The sequence below is a fragment of the Sorex araneus genome, chromosome 3, assembly GCF_027595985.1.
Source record: "Sorex araneus isolate mSorAra2 chromosome 3, mSorAra2.pri, whole genome shotgun sequence".
Classification (NCBI taxonomy): Eukaryota; Metazoa; Chordata; class Mammalia; order Eulipotyphla; family Soricidae; genus Sorex; species Sorex araneus.
The window spans coordinates 151,602,836-151,628,032 of NC_073304.1; the positions used below are offsets into that span (position 1 = coordinate 151,602,836).

General features: G+C 56.2%; 1 protein-coding gene across 3 annotated transcripts in view; it reads right to left on the reverse strand.

Moving 5' to 3' along the window:
• Positions 1-17,761, reverse strand: part of CGN (cingulin) — a 28,956-nt gene extending 11,195 nt beyond the window's left edge. For 2 of the 3 annotated variants that reach the window (XM_055130367.1, XM_004618095.2), the window contains exons 1-12: positions 17,585-17,738; positions 9,866-10,718; positions 8,375-8,475; positions 7,677-7,746; positions 7,484-7,576; positions 6,323-6,450; positions 5,957-6,083; positions 5,078-5,290; positions 4,571-4,719; positions 4,221-4,353; positions 903-1,103; positions 408-614 (exon numbers count right to left, since the gene is read on the reverse strand). In XM_055130367.1, coding sequence (XP_054986342.1) covers positions 408-614; positions 903-1,103; positions 4,221-4,353; positions 4,571-4,719; positions 5,078-5,290; positions 5,957-6,083; positions 6,323-6,450; positions 7,484-7,576; positions 7,677-7,746; positions 8,375-8,475; positions 9,866-10,696 — 2,253 coding nt within the window. In that variant the 5' untranslated portion in view covers positions 10,697-10,718; positions 17,585-17,738. Of the gene's footprint in view, positions 1-407; positions 615-902; positions 1,104-4,220; positions 4,354-4,570; positions 4,720-5,077; positions 5,291-5,956; positions 6,084-6,322; positions 6,451-7,483; positions 7,577-7,676; positions 7,747-8,374; positions 8,476-9,865; positions 10,719-17,584 lie in introns of all 3 variants that reach the window. The other variant, XM_055130365.1, reaches the window with a different exon arrangement.
• Positions 17,762-25,197: the final 7,436 nt, after the last annotated feature.

The following is a 25,197-nucleotide window of genomic DNA, read 5'->3' on the forward strand; positions in this document are numbered from 1 at the left end:
GAAGGCGAGGTGAACCCGGGGCGGGAGGCTGGGTTAGGACTGGGGGCTGAGTCTCCTTTTGTTTCCTATGGTTTTGTTTGGTTTCCATGGAGGGCCCACACCCAGCTGTGCTCAGGGATCACTGCAGGCAGTGCTTGGGGGGCCATAACGGGCATCAAGGATGGAACCAGGCCATGTATGCGCTAAGTATCCTAACTGCTTGTACTGTCGCTCTGGCCCTGGCTTTATTGGGGATGGAGGGGACCTCACGGGCCGTGCTCAGGAGGCTGGGGACATTCCCAGTGGTTCTCAGCTAAGCAGTGAGGCTGCCAGTGAGGAGGCAGCGCTGCTCAGGCCAGGGCGCGGGGCTACACGGGGGCCTGGAACCCAGCTGGGATCTGTGCCACTCCATCCTGAGAGGCCCTAACCTCAAGCCTCTGCAGCTTGTCCCGAAGTCGTGCCTCTGCCGCCTCCCCGCCCTCCGCCAGGCCTCGGGTCTCCTTCAGCTGCTGCTCCAGACCCAGGATGCGGCGGCGGAACTCGTCGTTCTCGCCCTGGGTCTCCTGAAGGGTTGTCTCCACAGCTGCCCGCCGCTGCACCAGCACTGCTGCTTCTGCCTCTGCTGCCATACGCGCCTGCGGCAAGGTAAGGGGGACGGCTCAGACCCCAGGGCCCAGGGCCACACCAACCCCACCCCAGGAAGGACAACACCCAAGGATCAGACATCAAGAGGGGCGACACCACCAGTCCGGGGCCTCCCTGCGATTCTGCGTGCTGCAGAGAAGATGGGTGTCACAGACCCGGCCCCGGCCGGCAGGCAGGCACACGCTGGACCAGGCATCTAGTCAGGACACACCAGGGCAGGCCCTCGACAGGCTCTGTGGCGGGTGAGCCTCCCAGGCCCCTGTGCCCACTCCCCTTGCCTTGGTGGCCTCTGCACAATCCTGGCTCAGCTGCTGTGTTTTCTTCTGCAGCTGCAGGTTCTGCTGCTCCAGCTCCCGGACTCGCTCGGCTTCTCCCTGCAGCTGCTCTTCCAGCTCCCGCTCTCGCTGCCGCCCAGCCACCTCCCGGCTCTGCTGTGTGGCCTGCAGCTCCTTCAGCTCCTCCTCTGTGAGACGCAGCTCCTGGAAGGGAAGAAAACACGCCGTGCAGGGCAGGGCAGAGAGAGCTGTGCGGCCACGGCTGGGGGACGGGGCTGGCGGGCTGCCTGCAAGGCCACAGCTGGCCAGTGAACCTCCGACCCACCTCGTCCACTCCTAGCCAAGAGCATCAAAAATCTGTACTCAAAAAGTATAGTCGAAGTGACATATGCACTTATATGTTCACCGCAGCACTGTTTACAATAGCCAGAATCTGGAAAAAACCCGAGTGCCCTAGAACAGATAACTGGTTGAAGAAACTCTGGTACATCTATACAATGGAATACTATGCAGCTGTTAGAAAAAATGAGGTCATGACGTTTGCATATAAGTGGATCAACATGGAAAGTATCATGCTAAGTGAAATGAGTCAGAAAGAGAGAGACAGACATAGAAAGACTGCACTCATCTGTGGAATATAGAATAATAGACTATAAGACTAACGCCCAAGAATAGTAGAAATAAGTACCAGGAGATTGTTTCCATGGCTTGGAGGCTGGTCTCTCATTCTGGGTAACTCAGGGAAGGGACCACCAAGTAAAATGTGGTTGGAGGTCATGTGGGGGGAAGGGTGATGCGGGCCGAATACAGACTAGAGACTGAACACAATGGCCACTCAACACCTTTATTGCAAACCACAACACCTAATCAGAGAGAGAGAACAAAAGGGAATTCCCTGCCATAGTGGCAGGGTGGGGTAGGGGAAGACGGGACTGGGGAGGGGGGGAGGGATGTTGGGTTTACTGGTGGTGGAGAATGGGCACTGGTGAAGGGATGGGTTATCGAACTTTGTATGGGGGAAACATGAGCACAAAGATGTATGGATCTGTAACTGTACCCTCACGATGACTCTCTAATTAAAAATAAACTAATAAAAAAAAAAACTCAGGGAAAAAAAAAAATCTGTACTCAGGGTTGGCACAATTAGCATGGTGGGGAGGGCCCTCGCCTGGCACATGGGTGATTCGGATTCAATCCGTGGCTTCCCATATGGTGCCCCGAGTCCACCAGGAATAAGCCCTGAGTAAGATGCCTACCCCGCACAAAAAAAAAAAAAAAAGGGAAAAGAAAATCTGCATTGGGGCTGGAGCGATAGCACAGCAGGTAGGACATTTGCCTTGCACGCGGCCGACCCGGGTTTAATTCCCAGCATCCCATATGGTCCCCCGAGCACCGCCAGGAGTAATTCCTGAGTGCAAAGCCAGGAGTAACCTCTGTGCATCGGCCGGGCGTGACCCCAAAAAATTAAGAAAATCTGCATTCATCAAAACCTTGTACACAAATGTCCACAGCAAATGACTCTAATATCTACCAATTACCAAACAGAAAAACAAAATAGTTTATCCATACAAAGAGCAGATTTTTCAGTCACTAAAAGTAATTAAGTATTTATTTAAAAATAAATAAATAGGGGCTGGAGCAATAGTACAGCGGGTAGGGCATTTGCCTTGCACACGGCCAACCCGGGTTCGATTCCCAGCATCCCATATGGTCCCCTGAGTACCACCAGGGGTAATTCTTTTTTTTTGTTTTTTTCAGGTTTTTCGGTCACACCTGGAGATGCACAGGGGTTACTCCTGGTTCTGCACTCAGGAATTACTCCTGGCAGTGCTCAGGGGACCATATGGGATGCTGGGATTTGAACCCGGGTCGGCCGCATGCAAGGCAAACGCCCTACCCGCTGTGCTATCACTCCAGCCCCCACCAGGGGTAATTCTTGAGTGTAGAGCCAGGAGTAACCCCTGTGCATCTCCAGGTGTGACCCCCCCCAAAAAAAAGAAAAAAAAATTTAAAAAAATTTTTAATATAAATAAAGAAAGAAAGAATCAGTGCTAGTTCCATGAATGAATTTTAAAACCATGCCAGGTCAGGGAGCCTGGTGCTGAGGTCTGAGCACATGCTTTGAAAGAAGGTTCCCTGCTTCAACGCCAGGACGCCCAGTACCAACCCCGTGAGCCAAACCAAAGCCACAAAAGATTAAGTCTCGGGGGCCGGAAAGGTAGAGTGAGCAGGGCACTCGGCTTGCACATGTCCAATCTGGGCTTGATCCCCAGCACCCCTTACTGTCTGTCCTCAGAGCCCTGCCAGGAGTGATTCCTGAGCACAGAGCCAGGAGTCAGCCCTGAGCACCATCACTAGGTGTGGCCCCCAAACAAAATGAATCACCCCAATTTCAAACAAGCACTCTTCCTATAGCACAGGTATGACAAATATGCATGGACTCATGAATGGACTCATGAATACATGAATACAAATGATATATATCATTTGTATCATAGTTGAGGTGACGTAGTTACTAATTGATACTTGTTACTAGACACTGCATACCAAGCATGGGAAGGCCAGGAAGCACACGCTGCCAATGGAGCTTTGGGAAACTACAAATGACAGTTCCCTATAATTGGTGACAATATTTTCTAAGTCTCAAAACCATCTAAAATAACTGGTTGCTTTGTTGTCTCTGATGGAATAAAATGTCAGCTACATGAAGACATTTTTGTATGCTCACTCTGATTTTATGATGCCATCATTTCTATTCTCCAGATTATCTAATACAAAGAATTTTCTCAAGGGAAAAGAGCAAAGGCAGAGAGCAGAATGTCCCCAGGCATGTCGGGCCAGGCCTTGGGCTTAGAGCCTGGTGCCTCTGTGCCAGGGTCAGAGACTTCCTCTCTAAGCATCTTCCAGTCACAACTTGGCTTCCGATGTAGGTCACCTGGCCATGACCACACACATGTCCCAGTGCAGAGGACAATGCTGCGCTTTGTTCACTAATAAGCTGCCAGTCGAGCCCATACACTTGCCACTTCCCACACTGTCCTCACGATGCTTCTGAACGTGTGAAAACGACCCTGGGATTTCACAAACACGACTACCCCTGAGGTCTCTTGGGATACTGCCAGGAATGCTGGCCAGGACTGCACCTGGCCACCAGGGCCCCGTCCACTCCAGACCTGGACCTCACACTGGGCATGTGGGGGTCCGGTGCGGGGGAGAGGAGGAGAGCCCAGTTGGGAGAGTGAGTGGGACTCAGCGCTGTTCTAGGACTGGGGAGGCAGGTGCTGCTCCCCACCTGCCCTTCCAGCCCCCCATCCCACCTACCTTCCTGAGCTCCTCCACCTGCCGAGAGCCTCCAGCCCCGGCGCGGGCCTGCCCTAATTCCCGCTGCAAGGCCTCCATTTTCTCCCCAAGCTCCTCCTCCATCTCGTCCTTCTCCATGCGCAGCTGCAGGAGCCTGACCCAGAAGCACAAGGGAGGGAGGGAGCAGGTCAGCCCATTGGCCATGCATGGCACAGGACCACAAAAGCCAGCCCCTGTAGCCAACACACTAGACACGGAGAGAAGGCACAGGAGCGTGGGGGTATGAGGGCCAGGTGCCACTGGCACGGCACGGGTACCATGGCACAGGACCCAAGGATGGCAGGGGTACAAGGCAGGCACTGGGGTCTTACTCCTGCTTGGCAGCCCGCAGCTCCTCCTTGTTCTTCTGGAACATGGTCTGCCAGTGCCCAGTCTCCTCCGAGGTCTCCTCCAGCTCCCGCTGCAGCCCTCGCACCAGGGCTGACATTTTCTGCCTCTCTGCCTCCAGCGCAGCCTGGTCCTAGGGGAGGGGCAGGTCAGGAGGCAGGAGGGGACCCCAGAGCACACGCCCAGCTCCTCAGCGGACTCCTTGGGGGACCCGGGACCAGGCCAGCCAAAGGCACCTGCCCCTGCATCCCCACTCGCTCACACACAGGGACCATCTGCCTGCAGTCTGTGCTGCCTCTTTCTGCCCTGCAGGTCCCCGGGCCACTGCACCACACATGTGTGTGTCGCTCTGTGACAAGTGTGGCTCAGCAGCACGGCGCTGGCCTTGCAAGCGCAAGGCCTGGGCTTCCGTGCCCACAGTGCAGAAACCGTGTGAGCTCAGGAAAGCTTCAGGGGTGCCTCTTCTCCCAGCCCCAACTCTGGGTGCATGCCTGGCTGGCGTCCTGAATGCTCTTGCGAAGCTGCTCCGTGTCCCGCTGGCACTGCTGCCGAACGTGCTCCACCTCCTGGTCGCGGGAGGCCACCTCCTCCTTCAGGGCCCCCTTCAGGGCTGTCAACTCCCGCTCCCGCTGCCGCAGCTGCTCCTCCACCCGCTGCTTCCCCTCCAAGACTTCTTCCAGAAGCTCCCGTGTCTCCAGCAGGTCCTGGGGCAGAGGAAGGAGGAAGAACAGAAACGACCCTTGAAGCCCCACCTGCCCATCAATTCATTCAGCTAATCAAAACACAGGTTTCCTGGGGTCTGGGAAGACAGGGCAGTGGGGAGGATGCTTGCCTTGCCTGCAGGCAACCCAGGATTAATCCCTAGCACCCCATGTGGTCCCTGAGCCCTCCAGGAGTGATCCCTAAGCACAGAGTCAGAATTAAGCCCTGAGCACAGCCCATGTGGCCCAGAGACAAACCACAAAAAAAGCATGGACATTGGTCTTTAGAGCTATCTCCCTGCTGTGTGTGTGTGGAGAGGGGTTGTGGGGAGGAGATTGGCTTGGGCCACACCCAGAAATGCTCAGGGGCTACTCCCAGAAAAGTGCTCGGCTTGCTCCTGATGGTGCTAGGGCACCGTGCTGGGAGTGCTAGGAGTGGAGCCTGGGCCTCCAGCAGGCAAAGGCTGGTTCGATGGCCAGTGCACACGCTCTGCACTCGGTTCCATTCTTGGGTCCTTCAGGACAATACAGCTGTGATTGGCCCAAACAATGAAAAATAAAACAAAAAAAAAGTGGAGGAAGACTGACCAAGTAGATCGGTGGTAGAATACACATCTTGCATGTGAAGACCCGGGTTCAATGCCCAGCACTGTGCCTGCCCTCGCCTACCTTCATCAGCCCCTCCTTAGCGGGCACAGGCCCCTGTTTCAGTTGGTCCTGCAGCTCCATCACCTGCGTCTCCAGCTCACTTCGGACCCGTCCGGCCTGGTCCAGGAGCAGCCTCAAGTTCTGGAGCCTGGTGAGAAGGTCAACCTCAGAGACGACTAGCCACAGACATGGTGGCGGCCCACCGCAACCTCGGGTCAGACCCACTTTAACCTACTCCCACCTTCTCAACTTCCTGCCTACCACTCCCTCTGCCCCTGAAAGCACTGCTCTGCATGGTGTGGTGGGCTCCAGCCCGGGCCCCTGCTGAGGTGGGGACTCTGAGTGACCTGCCATCTCAGACCCCATGGCCCTCCCAATAGCACTCACTCGGTGCCACTCTGCCGGGTCTCCCCCTTCTGCCTCTCCAGCAGCTCCTGCAGGCGGAGGCACTCTTCGGCCTTCTCCTCCAGCTGCTGCTCCAGCTCCAGCCGCGATGGCTCCAGCACCTGTCGTTTCTGGAAAGGCGAGGAAGGGAGCCACAGAGCACCAGGATGAGCAGCAATGCCTGGCAGGCCCAGACAGGGTGGAGGTGACAGGTCCGCCAGGGCGGGGGTGGAGCTGGACGGCAGAGCTCGTGCTTCACGTGTTTGAGGCCCAAAATCTGATCCTGAGCTATCAACTAAGTCCACAAATTCTTCGGACATTCCTTTCAAAAAGGGCAGCCTTCCAAGTCTCGAGTCTTGCTAGGTCAGATTTAGAGATTCTCCTCTGATGGATGGAACCATGGGTTGGAGAAATAACACAGTGGGGAAGGTGCTTGCTTTGCAAGTGGCCAACCCAGGTTCAGTCCCTGGCACCCCCTGTGGTCACCCAAGCACTGCCAGGAGTAATTCCTGAGTGCAGAGGGAGCAATCTCTGAGCGCTGCTGGGTATGATGCCCCCACTCCCAAAAAAGCAGAAATTAAAGGAAAATGACAAGGAGGGCTTCTGAGACTCGCCACAGACGCACCAACCAGCCTCCGTCCCCCTCCCTTCCCCCCTCCTCCCCCCCCCCCCCCCCCCGCTCTCTCCCGGCTCTCTCCTACAAGCACACAGCAGCCCCAGGAAGAAGGGATGGCAGGGAGTTGGCCCCCAGCAACAGCCATGAGTAGGACATTTTAGAAGAAACCACAACTCCTGCCAAGTCTTCCAACGACAACAGCCCCTGATGACACCTTGCTGGTGGGGGCCGCTAAGAGTCTCCCTCCCTCTCTCCTTCTCAGCATCTGACTAAAAGTTTGAGTTTCCTGTTTGGCGTTGGTTCATTTACTTGTTGTCTGGGGGGGTCTCTGTGCTCAGGATGACCACCTGACCATACTTGGGAGACCACGAGTGAGTGGGAAGCAGCTGGACCCCCACGGAAGTGCTCCCCCACCTGAGGCTCCAGAGAACCCCAAGTCCTCACTGTCCTGTCCGCTCCTGCAGGAGATCCCCGGCATAGGTTCGGTGGCGAGGAAGCTGAGTTGGGCTCTCCCTGCCCTGGTCCCACTGCACCTCGAGCTCACCCACCTTCACTTCTTCATCAAGCTTTCTCTGCAGCTCCTCCACCTTCTGGGCGAGTTCGCCCTGCCCTGCCAGCACCTTTGCAGACCCAGTTGTCATCTGACAGCAACACGGGAAGGAGGAAGTGAGCCCAAAACCACATCCCACAGCTGCCCCAGGCCCAAACGTGGCCCATGCTCCCTGCAGGGAAGTCGCTCACCACAAGAGGCTGCATCTGCTCCAGCACCAGACTGACCTTCCTTCTCACAGAGGCATCACTCTCCGAGCTCCTGGGGGACAGAAGCACAGAAACTTAGAAAAAAAGGGCCAGAAGGACCAGAGCCCGAGGACAGAGAAGAGGGTGCTGGCCACACAAGCAACCAAGGACTTCATATAGTCCCCCAAACTCTGCTAGGAGTGATCCCTCAACATAGAGCCAGGAGCAAGCTCTGAGTACAGCCCGGTGTGGCTGAAACAGAGATAAAGGAAAGAAAGCAGGGCCAGAGTGACAGCACAGGGGGAAGGTGTCTGCCTTGCAGGCAGCCAACCCAGTTCAATCCCTGGAGTCCATATGGCGCCCTGAGAAGTCAGGAGTAGTTCCTGAGTGCAAAGCCAGGAGTAGCCCCTAAAGCACCACTGGGTGTGGCACAAAAATAGGAAAGGAAGGAAGGAGGGAGGAAGAGAAGAAAGGAAGGATGGATGGATGGATGGACACATGGGCATTTATAGGACTTTGAACACAGGAACACAGCTGAGTAGCAGAGCAAAATGCATTGACTATATTAGATCCTGGGTTTGAACCCTACCAAAATGTGTGTGTGTGTGTGTGTGTGTGCGCGCACATGCAGAGAAGGAAAAGAAACAAAGTGTGACATGATATCAGGTTGGTTGTGATACCGAGCAAGCAGCCCCACTCACCCCTCCCTCAGGATGCCATACAGGGCGGCCTTCACATGTTCCACACTGCCCGGTGGGGCGGCCTCCTGCTGGTCCCGCAATAGGTCCGGAGTGGACTTGAACTGCAGGAACCCAGAGGAACAGGAAGTTAGTCAGAGGTGGTGGGGCATGAGGGAGAAGAGCTTCTCCTAGTCCCATGACCGAACCTGAAGTGGGAAGACAGGAGCACCCCTGCCGAGGCCCAGGCACCCATCAGGGGGCTGCCCTGGAAGGCCTGGCCCCAGGGTTGTTGCAAACTCAGTTTTCCCCAGCGCTGAGTTGGGGAGGAACCATGCAGACCCTTCATGACCACAGCTGCAGCTGTGCAACATGCCAGTAACTGTTGGGCAGAGGGGCCTTCCCCATGTTGGGTGACGGTCTCGCTCTTCTGAGCGGGAGGTCAGGGCATGGCGAGGTCAGGAGAGCCCCAGCAATGCTGGAAGGAATGCCCCAGGAACTGCCAGGGGCAAGAAGGCACCCCCCACACCGAGAAGGCCAAATCCATGGTCAGCCACTTCCTTGCAGAGAAGACAGAAGAGGCATATGCCCAGGAGAGAAATTCAAGCATCCCTTCTCTTGTGTGCCACGCTGGGGGACACACCCGGGGCATCCAGCATGCCAGGACAGCTAGGCTGATGGTGGGCAAGTATGACACTAGCACCTCCCCTGGTTGTGGTGGGAAATGCACACACAGACCTGCAAACACATACACACACACACAGATGCATGCACACACACTCACTCGTCCACACATGTACATACATACATGCCCCACATTCACAAACACAAACACAAACTAGAACATAAAAACTCAGCTTCCTTTTGGTGAAGTAAGAAAAGCCAGGGGGCCAGGGTGATAGCACAGTGGGTAGAGCATTTGCCTTGCACACGGCCAAACCAGGTTTATCCCTGGCATCACATATGGTCCCCCAAGCACCACCAGAAGTAATTCCTGAGTGCAGAGCCAGGAGGAACCCCTGAGCATTGCCAGGTGTCCAAAAAGAAAAAAGAAAAAAAAGAAATCACCAGCCAAGTTAGGCTTCTCCTTCCCTCCCTCTCCCTTTCTCCCTTCTTTTCCTTCCCTGTTGCCCTCCTTCCCTCCATCCTACCTCCTTCTTTCCCTCCCTCTCATCTTCTTTCCTTCCTACCTTCCTCACTCCCTCCCTTCCTTCCTCTCTTTCTTGCTTTGTCTTTGTCTTCTCTGTCCCTCTAAACTTTTATTGTACTACTCTTGGTTTACAGAAAAGTGGGGAGTAGTAAGCCTCACCCTCCAAGCCCCAAGTCCTGTACCCATGATCCCATTCGCTGCTCCCGTCTACTTCTGCTCCCGCTGGAGCTGTGCATGTGGCTGTCTCATAGGGGACTCCCTCAGCAGTCAGGAGGGAGGGAGAGACTGCCTGGGATCTGGCGCTCCAGGGCCCCAGGGGCGGATAGTTCTGGGCTGCTGAGGATGTGCCGAAGCCGGGGTCTCACCTGTAGCACTGCGGGGTCCTGGGCTCTGGTCCTGGGTTCCTCAAAGTTCTGAAGGACCCAGTCCTGGGTCTGGCGAGCCCGACTGTAGCTGCTGGTGGGGATGGGCTTGGGGGCGGGCTGCTTGGAGCTGCCCGCGCTACCGGGCCTGCTGGGAGGCGCCCAGGGGACGGGTGAGCGGCGGTCCTCGGGCGGGTCCCGCAGGTGCCTGCTGTCCAGGCTCTGACTGCGCTTGCGCTGCTCGGCGGGCAGCGCCCTCATGCGGCGGCCGGTGCGGCCCCGGGCCTGGCCCCCCTGGTGCCGGTCGAACTTGTGGATGAGGGTGTCCACGGAGGACAGGGGCGCAGTGTCAATGGCGCTGCCCGCGCCGAGCCCGGGGGGCCCGAGCTCCAGCAGGCTGGTGCTCCTGTGGCCGGGGCCCAGGGGAGCGGGGCCCAGCAGGGAAGCCTGGGACTGGGAGCGCAGCAGCCGGCCCCTCCAGGGGTCCCCCAGTTCCTCATCCGACACGCTGCCCTGCCAGGTGCCCGCGTTCTCCTGAGCAAGGGGGCGTGAGTGCTCGGCGGGTAGCTCCAAGTCGGAGTGCGGGGCTCCCGGGGGCCCCTGGCGGTGGGCACCCTTAATCTGGACCCCGAAGGACTCGCTGCCCTTCTCCCCGCTGTTGAGCACCACAAAGGGCTGCCCGGCGATGCCCTGGACACGCACGGCCACCCCGTAGGTGTTGGCCCTGGCGTCCTTGGCCGGCCGCCGCCCAGTGCGCATCTGCGCGTCCCCAGCGGGCTCCGTGATGAAGCGGATCTGGACTCCGTGATCCACGGGGCCCCGCGGCTCGGCCATGGCGGGGGTGTTCCGAGCGGTCCTGCGAGAGGAAGGAAAGTGGTGACGCCCAGAGGCCCCGAGCAGGGCCCTAACCACCTCTGCTGGCCACCAGCAGGGGCTACTTTATGTGCCACTGGACAGCCAGCCAGTTCCTTCTCCACTGGACACGTGTGCGGGACATGGCACAGGGCATGCCCTGTGTTCAGTGGACACTGCAAATGAATTGGCAACAAGGCTGCAGGGGCCAGGCAGTGGCTCCCTGACTGGAAGCATCTGTGCAGTGCCTGGAGGGCTGGAGGGGAGCCTGATTCATGGAGATCCAGCGTCTGACCCCAGTGACTGCACATGTGGTACCCCCAGCACTATTTAGAACGAACCGTCCATAAATAAAGCACCTACCCGTGTGAGAACACAGGTTCAAAGTCCCGTACCAGTCACGTGCTCTGCGGCAAGGGTCTGTGATGCCAGGTCAGGAAAGAGAGAGAAAGGAAGCCCGGCTGGACAAGAATGAGTGATTCAGCAGCTCAAGGGCCCAAGGACTCTTGTTTGTGACAAGCTCCCAAGTGATGCTGCCGCTTCTGGTACACATACCACACTCTGAGACCTACTGACCTAAAAGGCTCTCCTCTGAAACCTGCCCTGCAGGGCGTGGAAGGGTGGCACTGAAGAGGATGCTCACTCTGAACTCACACACACCCCAGTGAGGGCAGAGCCCACATTCTGCAGGCAGCTTCAAGTGAGGCCCCAGAACCAGGGCTGCCATTCCCAAGGGCCATTTAAAACACAGAAGACAGCGCCAAAGACAGGAGAGGAAAGGGCCTGCCTTGTAAGCTGTGGACCATGGTTCGATCCTGCTACCCCATGTGGTCCCCCAAGCCCACCACGAATGATTCCCTGAGCACAGAATCAGTAACAAACACTGAGCAACGCCAAGTGTAGCCAAAATACAAAGCAGAAGCCGTCACAGCGCACTGTGCCCTTCTAGACTGATACAGAACATCACCGTGATGCTGGGGGCTAGTGGGGACTACTGAGGCATGGGAACAGAAATTGGGGAGTTCCTGGCTCCCTACAGTGCATCTTTCTGTCTCCTTTGAATTTGGTACCAGACTGAAGAAAATGTTGTCCAGTGCTGGTCCAGGGGCTGGAGAGATGGTACCGTGGGCAGGATGCTTGCCTTGCACACAGCCGGCCTGGCTTTGATCCCGAGCACCACTCCAGCACTGCCAAGCAAGATCCCTGAGCACAAAGCCAAGAGTAAGTCCTGAGCACCACTGAGTGTGGCCAAAAAAACCCAACAACAACAACAATCCCAGGACAGCGTCCAAGACAGGCTGATTGTCCCAAGAGGGCTCAGGGGCTGGAGCAGAGATCTGTCGCCAGGCAGCTCCTGGTCTGCATTGCCTAGGCTCAGAGTCAGCAAACAGAATGTTCTCCAAGTAAGCCTCGGCTCCTCTCCTCTCAGCCCTTCTGCTCATCATCAGAGCCGAGAACCAAATGAGAGGAGGAGCCTCTTCCAGGACCACACAGAAACAACGCAGCCCACCTGCCTGCCCGCAAAGCTGCAGCAGTCACCGGGCAAGGTTCCTTCCAGAAACCATGCTCGGAAGCCCAGGGCAAGGTGGGGGTGCTGACTCCCCTCCTGAGGCACCAGGGTGCACCTCCCTGGACTCCCCACATCCAACTCCGTGTGTCACTCCCTTCTTTTATGCCAAGGGACCCCCTGTTCTCTCTCCTCTCCCATGTATCCCAAACAAACCTATTTACCAGCAATGGGAGAAGAGGCCAACAACTCTCCATCTTTCTAACTGCTGAGTCTCCATTTGAGATGGAGGGCTGGAGAGAGAGTGCAATAGGGAGGGCACTTGCCTTGCATGAGGCTGACCCAGGTTTGATCCCTGGCACCACATGTGTTCTCCTGAGACCTGCCAGGAGTGATCCCTGAGTGCAGAGCCAGGAGTAACCCTGAGCATTGCTGGATGTAGGCCAAAGAAGGAAGAAAGGAAAGAAGGGAGAAGGGAGGGAGGGAGGAAAGAAGGGAGGGAGAAGGAGTGAGGGAAGGGGAAGGGAAAGAAGGGGAGGGGAGGGAAGGGGAGGGGAGGAGAGGGGAGGGGAGGGGAGGGGAGGGAAGGGAAGGGAAGGGAAGGGAAGGGAAGGGAAGGGAAGGGAAGGGAAGGGAAGGGAAGGGAAGGGAAGGGAAGGGAAGGGAAGGGAAGGGAGGGGAAGGGAGGGGAAGGGAAGGGAAGGGAAGGGATGGGAAGGGAAGGGAAGGGAAGGGAAGGGAAGGGAAGGGAAGGGAAGGGAAGGGAAGGGAAGGGAAGGGAAGGGAAGGGAAGGGGAGGGGAGGAGAGGGGAGGGGAGGGGAGGGGAGGGGACGGGAAGGGACGGGACGGGACGGGACGGGACGGGAAGGGAAGGGAAGGGAAGGGAAGGGAAGGGAAGGGAAGGGAAGGGAAGGGAAGGGAAGGGAAGAAGGAATGAAGAATGGAGGGAGGGAGGGAGGGAGGGAAAGGAGGGAGAGAGAGAGAGTCAGAATCAGATCAGACTGCTACCCACCCAAGCAGAGCCCCCAGCAGTCACTTGTTTCCAAAATCCAAAATCGCTACCATACCCCCAGCCTGACTCCACCATCTCAGGACAAATCTCACCAAAACATAACCTGCTGAAAATTCGGGTATTCAGTTTTTGTTGACTGAAATCTCCAGGCTTTCTCAGGGTCGGGATGGGCTACCTCTCCCCACCTCCCTGTGCTTCCGGAAGCCTCAGCAGTCATATCCCATACCCCAAAGCTGTCACCCAATTGAAAAGCTACTCCAGTCTACCGTCCAGATAAAAATACCAAATGCCCTGAACTTCATCATGACCTCTTAGCACCTGTATTGCAAACCAAAATGCATGAAAGGAAAAGGAGAGAGAACAAGAAGGAAAGTGCCTCTTATAGGGGGAGGCTGGTGATGGGGGGTTGGAGAGTTGGGGGATGGTGGTAAGGAAACAGGGGACACTGGTGGTAGGAAATGTGCACTGGTGGAGGGATGGGTGCTGGATCATTGTGTGACTGAAGCTCAATTATGAATAGCTTTGTAATGGTCTATCTCACAGATATACAATTAAAAATAATAAAAAATAAAAGTAATGTGGAGTTCATGCCCACTTCAATCAGCTTAATCAATGGCTGAATAAATAGCAGTACTCCTACATTTAAGAAAAAAAAGAGAGAGAAAGCAAGAAAGAAGAAAGAAAAATGGGCCAGAGTGACACCACATCGGGTAGGGCACTTGCCTTGCACAAAGAACCAGGTTCTATCCCTGGCATCCCAAATGACCTTGAGCAGTGCAGGGTGTGCTCCCCACCCCCCCAAAAAAAAAGGAAAAGAAAGAAAGAAGGAAGGAAAGAAGAAAAGAAAGAGGGAGCTGGAGCAATAACACAGTGGATAGGGCATTTGCCTTGCACACAGCCAACCCGGGTTCTAATCCCAGCATCCCATATGGTCCCCTGAGCACTGCCAGGAGAAATTCCTGAGTGCAGAGCCAGGAGTAACCCCTGTGCATCGCCGGGTGTGACCCAAAAAGCAAATAATAATAATAATAATAACAATATGGCAAAGAGGTTAAGTTCTCCAAGATTCATGCAGAACAGGCGCTGACCGCTGAAAGGACCCCGCTGGGAATCTCAACTTTGCAGCTTCCTAAATGTCCATAACTTTAAGCAAACTGCCTGTGCCTCAGTCTCCTCATCTGCAGATTGATCTCCCTGTGAGAGTTAGATAGAAATCATGATAGAATGGAGAGAATGTTTTTTTTAAAGCTGTATCAAGTTAGGATCTGGGCACTTTACTGATTTAGGTTCACCTTTGAAAAAGGAAAATGCTGAGACAGTAAACATACACACAATCTGTCTCGGGCTGCCACTGCTCCTTCCCTGCTCCCAGGTGTCAGAGGACTCTCCCCTCACACAGGCGGCGGACAGAGCCCGGGCAGCTGAGGCGGTACATGCAGCCTCCAGGCCCTCGCCTTGGCCTGCTTTTACACATGGGGAGAGTGATGGGCAGTTTCCTGGCCCCCTCACTCTAAACTGGGGGGAAGAGCATCCTGGCTCTCAGCTGAATGGTGTGTGCCCAGGCCCTGGCACCTGTCCTGCACCAAGACAGGCCCCCCACAGCACTGGGGGGACCTGTCCAGCCCCCTTACAGCTAGTTTCCTTCCACCCTCGCCGCACTTGCCGCCAGGCTTCCCTGCCGCCTTCAGGGACTTTGGCCTTGATGGCCTGGGAGGCTGCTGATTCATTCATCTTCTGGATCCAGGGCCCAGAGTCCTGGCCACACCCAACAGTGCTCACGGTCCCCTGCTCATCCTCCAGGGGGGTGGCAGCCAAGTACACACCAGGTCTTTGTGGCACCCCCAATCTCCCTTAATTAGAGTTAGGGGCCAGAAGGGACCTTTGGGGTAGATCAGGAAGTGGGTTCTAAATGATTCAAGCCGGAAAACCCGAAACCAAACCACCTTCAGTGACAGAGGACAGTGAGGTGGGGCAGGGGCAGGCCACTCTCAGAGCTGGCATAAGCCCCAGAGTAGGTAAACAGGGAGCCAGTGCCAGGTGACAAGGTAGCATGGCTTCCAGGGCCTGAACGTTCCCCCACGCCTGACCCTGCTCTCTCCTCTATGGTGACACCAGCAGTAATTCTGAGAAACTCGCCGCCCCCCCCCCCCCCCGCTGAGATTTCACACCCTGATCTTGCAACTCCACCATGGCCATTCCTGCCTGCATGGCGGGAGCTGCACCCACACTAACTTCTCCCCAGGTTACTCATTAGCCTGCCCTGCCCGGCTCCACCCCCTCCGCCAGCCCAGAGTGACAACAGGGTCTCTGGACACTGGGAAGGGAGTGGAGGTGGGGTGGCTTCAGGCATGTTCCTCGAAAAACCGACACACGCAAAGAAGCCAAGTCTCAGCACTGGCTCATGACGCACATGGGGGTCGGGAATTTGGGAGGGCTCCCCTCTGGGGTAGCAGGGAAGGCCAAGCAGTCAATGCAAAGCCAGCAAGCGCGCGAAGGGCACAGGCTTCTGTTTTCTCACGGAGAGTTGCAGAGAGAAGGTTCCCTATGGCTCTGAGATTAACAACCTCCCCAACACCACCCCCTGTGGAATCTTGGCTGAGTCCACCGAAAAAGGCGAAACCTGAGCACCAGGCTCCAGCAACTTGGCCAGTGGAGAGTGGGGGGTGCACAATGATGAGCTGGCCCCTGCAAACTCGCTGGACTGGTTTGAGAGGTGCAAGGAGAAGGCCAGAGCCAGCAAAGGAGACCCAAGAAATTCCACTCCCCAAAGGAGGCAGAGTGGGAAAACCACAGGCAGGGGTGCTGCCAAGGCACTGAGGGGGGAAGGCGGTGAGAGTGGAAGCACAGGGGCCCTGGTGAGGGCAGGCTGGCAGGGCACAGGAACCAGGTGTCTCTGCCCCTCCCTCTCAGGTTCCCGACCTGCATTCCTGACAACTCGCTTACCGGCCCAGCCCAGCCACCTGCTCGGGTTTCCCCTCCCAGGGATGCAGCCTGGCATGCAGGAAGGGCTCTGGCAAGCCAGAGGGAGTCGGACAAGTCTCCGGATGAGCAGTCCCCCTCACCAAACCCCCACTTCCGCACACCAGGAGGCAAGACGAGGGCAAAGAACACGGAGGCAACCTGCCCATAACATAGCGGCTGCTAATTACTTCCCAATTACAACCACTTTCCTCAGGCAGAGCATCAAAGGGGCCAAGTGAAGGCTGGAAGGCTGGTGCCATGCCCTCAGTGGCCGAGGGCCAGGAAACGTGCCCTGGAAGTTTTGTCTGTGGGCTGGAGAAATAACAGGGTTTTTGCCTTGCATGCGGCCTACAGTGTTTCATCCGACCCACGTTCAGTCCTCACTTCCCATACGCCACCCCCCCACTCCCCAGCACCACCAAGAGTAATTTCTGGATGCAGAGCCAGGAGTTACCCCAGAGCATCACTGGGTGTGGCCCAAAAAAGTTTTGTATGGGCACCTGTCACCCAGCCTGTAGACATGAACTCCCCTAGTTCTGGGGCTTCCTGGAAGGCTTGTCTACCTTCTGCACCTCTAGAGCCTCTACCAGTGAGGTCCATTAGGAGTCCAGATTCAGGGATGCCCCTATGAGTCCGAAGGACCCGGGGGGCCACAAAGGAAACTGAGAGCCCCATAGGGCAAGACCCACAGGAGACCGTGTGTGCTTGGGGGAGGATCTCACACTCAGCCCCAGAAAGAAGGAAGAACTTTCTAGTTATTTCTATTTTGCAGGCCTGGGACTCGGCTTCTTCCCAAATCTGGTGAGCACTGTCTCAAGACGAAGAAGGAAAATTTCTCCCTGGCATGAAGGCAAAGGAGGGCACACACAGAAAGCCTTAAATAGTTTCACACCTAGCAAAGAGTCGGGTGCCTCTTGTTCTCAGGTCTTCACCTGTAGGTGGTGGTGGTGGAGGGGGGTGGGGAGTGGGGGATCCACAACTCTGAGCCATTTGTAAAGGCAAGAGGGAGGTGCCAGCCCCAGCTCAGACTGGCAGTCTGGGGGCGGGGAGTGGGGTGGGGAAGAACTCGGGAACACAGCACCTCGCGAGCATCTCCCACCCCACGCCACGGGGCCTTCGGGGCCTCGGGCTTCAGCTCTCTAGGCTCCTTCCTACCACCACCCCGTCTCCAAGGCAAATTCCGCCCCTGGGGCCGACGTCTGACCTCCAGAGATCTCTTGGCGCTGAAACGCTTTCATGCCCTGGGAACAGCCTTCACCCCTCACCTGGCACGATCCCAGCACCTGCCGCGGGCACCTCAGAGCGGACACCGGCTTGGAATCAGCTCTCCTACCCCATCCTGCCCTGCCCTGCTCCCAGCGCACCACTTGTGCAGGGGAGTGCGGATACCTCGATCGCCTCGGCCCCCAGCGCAAGAGGGGTCCAGCGGAGGGTCGGAAGGCGGCTCTGGAGCCCGGGCCCGGGCCGCGTTCACTCACCGCAGCCGGGCTCGTTGCTCCGGGCTAGGGCTCGCACTGAGCTGCACGCGCGGCTCCCGGGCCCTCCCCTGCGTCCCTCGGCGCTCCCGCCCCGCGGCCCCGCCCACCAACCTGTTACTCCCGAGCTCCACCCCCATTGGCCGTCACCGCCCGCCCCGCCTTATCCGTGCTGCGATTGGTCTGTGGACGGAGGGGGCGGGGCCTCCGGCCCTCAGACCCGAACCCGGGGTCGGCGGCCCGGCGGCGGGAAGGGGCGGGCCGGGTCACGTGGGCGCGGTCGGCGGGCGCCGCGGGCGGGGCGCCGAGGGGCCCGGGGCCATTTTGGGGGCGTAGCGGTGGCGCCCCCTGGCCCAGCCGTGGTGGGAGGGAAGGCCTGCCCAGGTTTCCCCCGGGACTCGCGCCCCGCGCCGCCCCTCGTCCCCCTCCGCCGAACCCGACCCCTCCACTTTCCGCCGCGAACATCCTGCCGTGCCCCGCAGTCCGCGCTTGCCCCCCGACCGCCTCCAAGCGTAGCGTTGAGCGCCTGACAAGCCCACATCATTTCGTGTCTCAAATCGCATTATTCACCAAGCGCGGCCAGAGACGGGCCTCGGGCGTGCAGCGTCCGCAAACGCCCACAGCGGCACTTGTGGTGCAGCGCGCGGAACCGCGGGGGCATAAAGCGGCCGAGGCTCGGGGGACTGTGCTCCTGCGGCAGGGGCATAAAGCGGCCGGGACTCGGGGGGCTGTGCTCCTGCGGCAGGGAGATAAAGCGGCCGGGGGATCGGGGCGCTGCGCTCCTGCGGGAGCTGAGGATGAACGAGCCGGCCGGATGCTCGGGGAACTGTGCTCCTGCGGCAGCTGAGGGTGAACGGGCCGGCCGGATACTCGGGGAACTGTGCTCCTGCGGCAGCTGAGGATGAACGGGCCGGCCAGATGCTCGGGGGGGGGCTGTGCTCCTGCGGCAGGGGGGTGCTCGGGAGACTGTGCTCATGCGGCAGCTGCCCGCGGCCGGGAGTGCGCGTTCCCGCCGGCCGTGCCCAGCCGAGGTCGGGGACGGTACTCCGGCATCTGCTGACGCACACGCCACTGTGGTGGGCAGCAGGAACGCCGGCTCCCATCCCGGCACGGCCACCGGAGCCGGCTGGGCTGCTGGGTCCACACCCGGCGGTGCCCAGGGCCGATACCTGGCTCTGTGCTCAGGCATCACGCCTGGCGGGCTCGGGGGAACCTTTGGGGTACCGGTTTATCGAACCCGGGTGGGCCTTGGCGAGGCCCTGCCGCTGTGGCCTCTCCAGCTGACGAGCAGCTTAGCGCGTTCTTTCCCCCCTCCCCCTCCCAGCGCCGAGCTGTGAGTTCCGCAGGGTAAAGTCCACCTGCGGGTTCCGCGGCCGGGTTGTAAAGGCTCTAAATTCCAAAGGAAGCTTTATCCGGGACTACAGTCATCAAATCGACCCTTGCCCCAGGGAGGAACCAAAAACAAACGAAAAAACAACCGGGCGTGGGGGTGGGGATACCAATTAAGAGTCACCTGCACCGGGTTCCTCCACATTTCTGGGTGGTTTCGTATTTTTGTAAAAGAGGAAAGAATGCTAACCTGAAAACCACTTAAGTGTCTTTGTAGTTAATACAGAGTTAGAGAGGTAGGGGCTGGAGAAATAGTACCGCCTTGCACACGGCCCACACGGGTTGGATCCGGGCATCGCCAGTGTAGAGCCTCAGTGTAGAGCCAGGAGTTACTCCTGAGCAAGGCGAGGCTGGCCTACCCCCACAAAAAAAAGGGTAGTAAAAGAGACACCCCAACCTAGTACACTGCACACAGATGACGGGAGGAAATGGGCAGTGAGTCACCACCATTATCCTGGTCATCTGATCCTCCAGGAAGCACTACACAAAAGGGAAGCCACCACTGGAACAGGTGACACCAAGATCTCAATCTGGAGAGTCCAAAGTCCCTTTCGATGGGCCTGAGACTAGGGCTGGAGCTAAGCACTTGCCTTGAGTGTAGTCAGCCGTGATTTGAACCCCTAACATGGTGGTGGAGTGGCCAAGCATTATCCCTGAGCACCTGTGGTGTGCCCCCCACCCCCCAAATATAAGCCAGATAAGTGAGCAAGAAACTGAGAGTTGGAGGTAAGTAGCTCATTGGCAGAACATGTACCTCAAGCATGTAAACTGGGACCTGAGTGCCCCCTGGGGGGAGGACTGAGGCATGGGGACTTGGGGGGAAAGCTCTAGTTTGGATTCGGGGCATAAAGTAAAAGCCCTGGAAGCAACGCTGCAGAGGCCGCTGGTCAAATCTTAGTTCACCTGCATGGATGTGGGAGGCCCTTGGCTTCATTCCAGTACCAGAAAACTCTTTTCTTTAGTGCTCAACCCATCAAAGAAGGAAGTAATTCTGAGCCTGAAGACTTCCAAAACACATTTGGAGCTGTCGAAATTGCCTACTTGGAAGCAGAGCATCCTTTTTATTTATTTATTTATTTATTTAGAGGGGGTATGGGGCGCCGCCCCAGTAGTGCTCAGGGCTTACTCCTGGCTCTGCACACAGGAGTCAGGGACTACATAAGGTGCCAGGGATCATGGGTTGGCCTTGTGCATAGTAAGCACCTTCCTGCCATCTCTCCGGCCCACAGCATTCCTTTCTGGTATGATCTGGTAGGCTATTTGGGAGTTCTGGGAATCTTTGTCTTTTTGATTCAATCCACATAAACTTGCAGCAATTTTATTTTCAGATCCCCCCAACATTTACCAGATCATACCAGTAGACATAAGACATTCTACTTTCTGCCTGCAGCGGGCAGGATGGGGGAACCCATAGAAAAAAGCCTGAGGGCTAGAAAGAAAGCTCAAGAGGCTAGAATATGCTCTGCATGCAAGATGCCTAGGTTCAGTCTAGGCACTACATGGTTCCCCTTAGCCCCAATCCGGGAGCAACTCCTGAGCACTTCCAAAACGCTTTGAGGGACAGGAGTGTGCTGGGAGCAAAAATAACCCCAGAGCACTGCTAGATGTGGCTTCCCCGCGCCCAGAAGCCTTCCATTCATGGGGCTGGAGTAACAGTACGTAGGCAAGGCTCTGCCTTACACATGGCCAACTCGGGTTCAATCCCCAGCATCCCCCCTGGTTCCCCTGAGCACAGCCAGGAGTGATTGCAGAGTGCAGAGCCAGGAGTAAGCCCTAAGCATTGCCGGGTATGGCCCCAAAACAAACGAGCAAACAAAGTCTCCCACTCAATTTGAACAGGGTACTACCTCAGTGGAGCCTTGGAACAAACAGTATCTCGGAGAACACTCAGTGGCAATCTGTCTGCTTGCCACACATGGTATGTGCAAGGCTATGGCCATTTGCGATAGCCAAAGCCACAGCAGCTCCTAGGATTTGCTACCACCAAATGTGGTTGCAACAATAATAATAAAAGAGAGGGAAGGAGAGAGAAATGAGGGGACACAATCCGGGTAGCGGAAAGATAGCACGACTGGGAGGGCACTAACCCAAATTCAGGCCCTAGCATCCCTGAGCCTGCCAGTAGAGATTCCTGAGAACAGCACCAGGAGAAAACCCTCAGTGTGGACCAAAAAACAAAAGGAAGGGAAAAAAGAAATGGGTGAATGGGGAGGCAGGAATGGGGACATGCATAAGAAAATGGATGACAAAGGCCCCCTGGGCAGAGAGCCATAATATTTCTGGGAGAAACTGAAAATAGTTTCTTTTTGTTTGTTTGTTTTTCGTTTTTTGGGTCACACCTGGCGATGCATTGGGGTTACTCCTGACTCTGACTCTGCACTCAGGATTACCCCAGGCGGTGCTCAGGTGACTATATGAGATGCTGGGAATCGAACCCGGGTTGGCCGCATGCAAGGCAAACGCCCTACCCGCTGTGCTATTGCTCCAGCCCGGAAACTGGAAATAGTTTCTTAATGTTGGTTGAAGAGTCCCGGGAGTATCTGGGAGGACCTGAGACCAAGAAAGGGAAAGTTGGCTGTGAATGGGAGCCTCAGGATAAGGTCAGGAACAGCTGGGAATTCTGGAGCTCCGGCCCTGCTGAAAGCTGTCCTGGGCCACAGGATGGAAGGGAGGTTGGGGTGAGGTGGCAGAGGAGGGGGAAAGGAAGCATTCACTTTGTGTCTCTGAGCACCAAGGGCATCCTTTCTTTCCTGAGCTTTGCTGACAAATACTTCAAGGGAAATAATAACATATAATTATGCTAATACTCAGGCCTTTTCCTGGTTGAGTCAAATTTCTCTGCTGGGAGATAATAAGAAATGGTCACACTTTATATACCTTCCAACGCTGGGGCTCAGGCTCTGCAAAGGCCCCATGATGCACTTCGCTGTCTTCAGCCCGGGCCCTTGATCTGGCCTCAGTTTGGTTGGGGTAAGGAAGGATGGAGAGCCAGAGAGTCTGAGGTCAGGTTGGACATGCCAATTAATTCTGGGAGTACCACAGGCCTGGCCAACCTCCCTAAAATCCAGGGTACTCAGTTTTCTCTAAGAAATGAAGGAGATGATGGCAGTCCATTATTTTAGAGTTTCCTTTAGTGGAGGTGTGGGTGGATACTAGCTGTGTTCTGTCCGTTCCTTTTGTTTGTTTGTTTAATCTTTGGGAACAAAAATGTTACCGCGTTACCGTATCTGGAACATAATGGGGTGACTGTTTGAGGCAAAGAATTCCAAGTAACCTTTCTTAACCTAGTCAGAATCACTCCCTGATAAGAAAAAAAGACTGTTTCAAAGCTCCTTGAGTCACCACTAAATGCAAACCCCTTTATCTTTCCAGCTGCCCTCCCCCCTCCCCACACTTCTCTCAGGACTTACATTCCAGAATGTTCCTTTTCCAGTGTCAATTCAAAATAAGAATAGGATTGAAAAGGAAAGGAAAAAAAAAGAAAAGGAAAGAGAGAGAGCTAGCCAGTGAGAGGGAGAGAATATGAGAGAGAGAGAGAGCAAAAAAGGCAACTCGATTCCAATCCCAAGGAAATTCAAAAGAACAGATTCTTGCTGGGTTGCTGTTAAATGCTTTTGGGAGCAGAGAGCCGCCTTCCTCCACACACCCAAACAACAGCTGATTCCCCTCCCAGAGTCTCTCTGTGAAGGCGGCTAGACCTGGCAACTAACACAATCCCTCCCTCTCTGGTGGGAACGAGAGTACAGCAGGGAGGGCGCTTGTCTTACCTGGCCCACCCTAACTCAATGCCTGGCATCCCATAGGGCTCCCCGAGCACCACTATGAGTGATTCCTAAGTGCAGAGCCAGGAGTAACCCCTGAGCATTGCTGGATGTAGCCCCCAAACAAAACAAACGACCCCCTTCCCTTTTCTCCCTGGAGCAGAGTCTCAGTGACGCCCCACTCTGCCTGATTTGCTTCCCTTCCTTATCTGAGCATTTGGTTGGGTTTTGGTTTGGTTTTTTTGTTTTGTTTTGTTTTTCATTTGTTTGTTTTTCATTTGTTTGTTTTTCAAAAACAGAGTCAAGGGGCTGGAAAGACCACCCAGGGGTCGGGGTGCTTGCCCATGACTGACTCCAGTTTGACTCCCAGCACTGCATAACTCCCCAGTACTACCAGGAAGTAGCACTGAGCCTGGAACAGTGCTGATGTGACTCACGCCCCTGCCTTCCCCCAGACACTGAGGCAGTTGGTCTGTAGACACAGCCCTATCACACCTGGTGGGGGCCCAGCCTGGCAGGTAGGACAAAGAGTTATCGCTCACCTTCACAGACTCATCTCCGTCCTGTCCAGAGCATCATGTAGGGTCCCCTGAGCACCACCAGGGCCTACGTCCTACCCCAGATAAATAAAACTGCTAGGGAAGGATGTTGGCTCCAGCCCCGCTTAGGGAAGACTCTGCATGGAGTGCAGCTGTGTGCCGCCAGCCACAGCCCCTCGGGGCCAAGGACCAGTTCCGGCAGCCCGCAGGAGTCCTGGCCGCAGCCTGGAATCCAGCCCGGCTGCCTCTCCTGAACGAGCAAGCGCATCTCTCAAACCCTAGGGCAGTCCAGTGGCCTAAGCATCCCCTGCCCGCCTCAGCTTCTCTCACCTTTATCTCTGCATTTCCCCTGCCCTTCCTGCTTCCTTCTCCTTTATCATTTTCAGAATTTTTTTTTTACCACATCTGGTGGTGTTTGAGGGGGTCAGGGTAGCTACTCCAGACTTGGTGCTCAGGGTACCACTCCAAAAATACCACTCCCGGGGCTGGAGCGATAGCACAGCGGGTAGGGCGTTTGCCTTGCACGCGGCCGACCCGGGTTCGAATCCCAGCATCCCATATGGTCCCCTGAGCACCGCCAGGAGTAATTCCTGAGTGTAGAACCAGGAGTAACCCCTGTGCATCGCCAGGTGTGACCCAAAAAGAAAAAAAAAAAAAAAAAAAAAAAAAAAATACCACTCCCTGACCCTAGGGCTCCGACATGCAGGTAAAGCCTGGATCTCCAGCTCTTAGCCTTTTTCTGTTACCCATCAACCTCTTTTCTTGATTTTATCTCAGGATCTGTTTCCCAGACCATCTGAACTGGCTCGGAGTTTCCAAGAATATTGGCAGACAGAGCGGTCTAAACTGCAGGCATGCGGCCGTGGAGCCATAGAACACTGGGAAGGGCGTCTGCCTATCACACAGCCTACCGGGTTTGATCCCCGACACCCCATAAGCTTCCCTGGGCACCGCTAGGAGTGATTTCTGATTGCAGAGCCAGGAGTAATCCCTGAGCACTGTAGGATGTGCCCATCCCCCACTTTTTTTAAAAGCAGGCAGTCAGGACTGAAGCGAGAGAACAGTGAGGAGAGCACTTGCCTTGTGCCTATCTGGCCAGGGTTTGTCCCCGGCTCTATACAGGGCCCGTCACCTCCCGGAGTAATCCCTGAGTGCCAAGCCAGGAGTGAGACCTGGGCACCACTGGGTGTGGCCTCCAAACTAAATATAAAGAATTTACTAAAAAAAAAGCAGCTGTCCACTGGGCCTTGGAGAGCACGAGCTTCAGGGCCTGATCCAGAGAACCCCTCTGTTGTTTTTTGTTTGTTTGTTTTTTGCTTTTTTTTCATTTGGGGTCACACCCGGCGATGCATAGGGGTTACTCCTGGCTCATGCACTGAGGAATCAGTCCTGGCGGTGCCTCGGGGGACCCTATGGGATGCTGGGAATCGAGCCCAGGTCGGCCAAGTGCAAAGCAAACACCCTACCCACTGTGCTATCACTCCAGCCCTGTGAATCCCTTCTGGACAGGACACAGAGCAAGGCTCTGGGGCAAGCTGGCGGCATAGATGTGGACAGTTTCCCTGCTGGCAAATAGGAGAACATTTCAGTGCCTGGTGGTTGGGGCAGAGGAGGGCGGGGAGCAGTGAACCCCAGGACAGCAGAATTGACTGACTGGGAAGAGGCTTCATTAAGCTCTGCCAAGAAATAACCAGAAGCGGGCTGGACTGATAGCACAGTGGGTAGGGCATTTGCCTTGCATGCTGCTGACCCAGGTTCGATTCCCAACATCCCATATGGTCCTCTGAGCACCGCCAGGAGTGATTCCTTAGTGCATGAGCCAGGAGTAACCCCTGTGC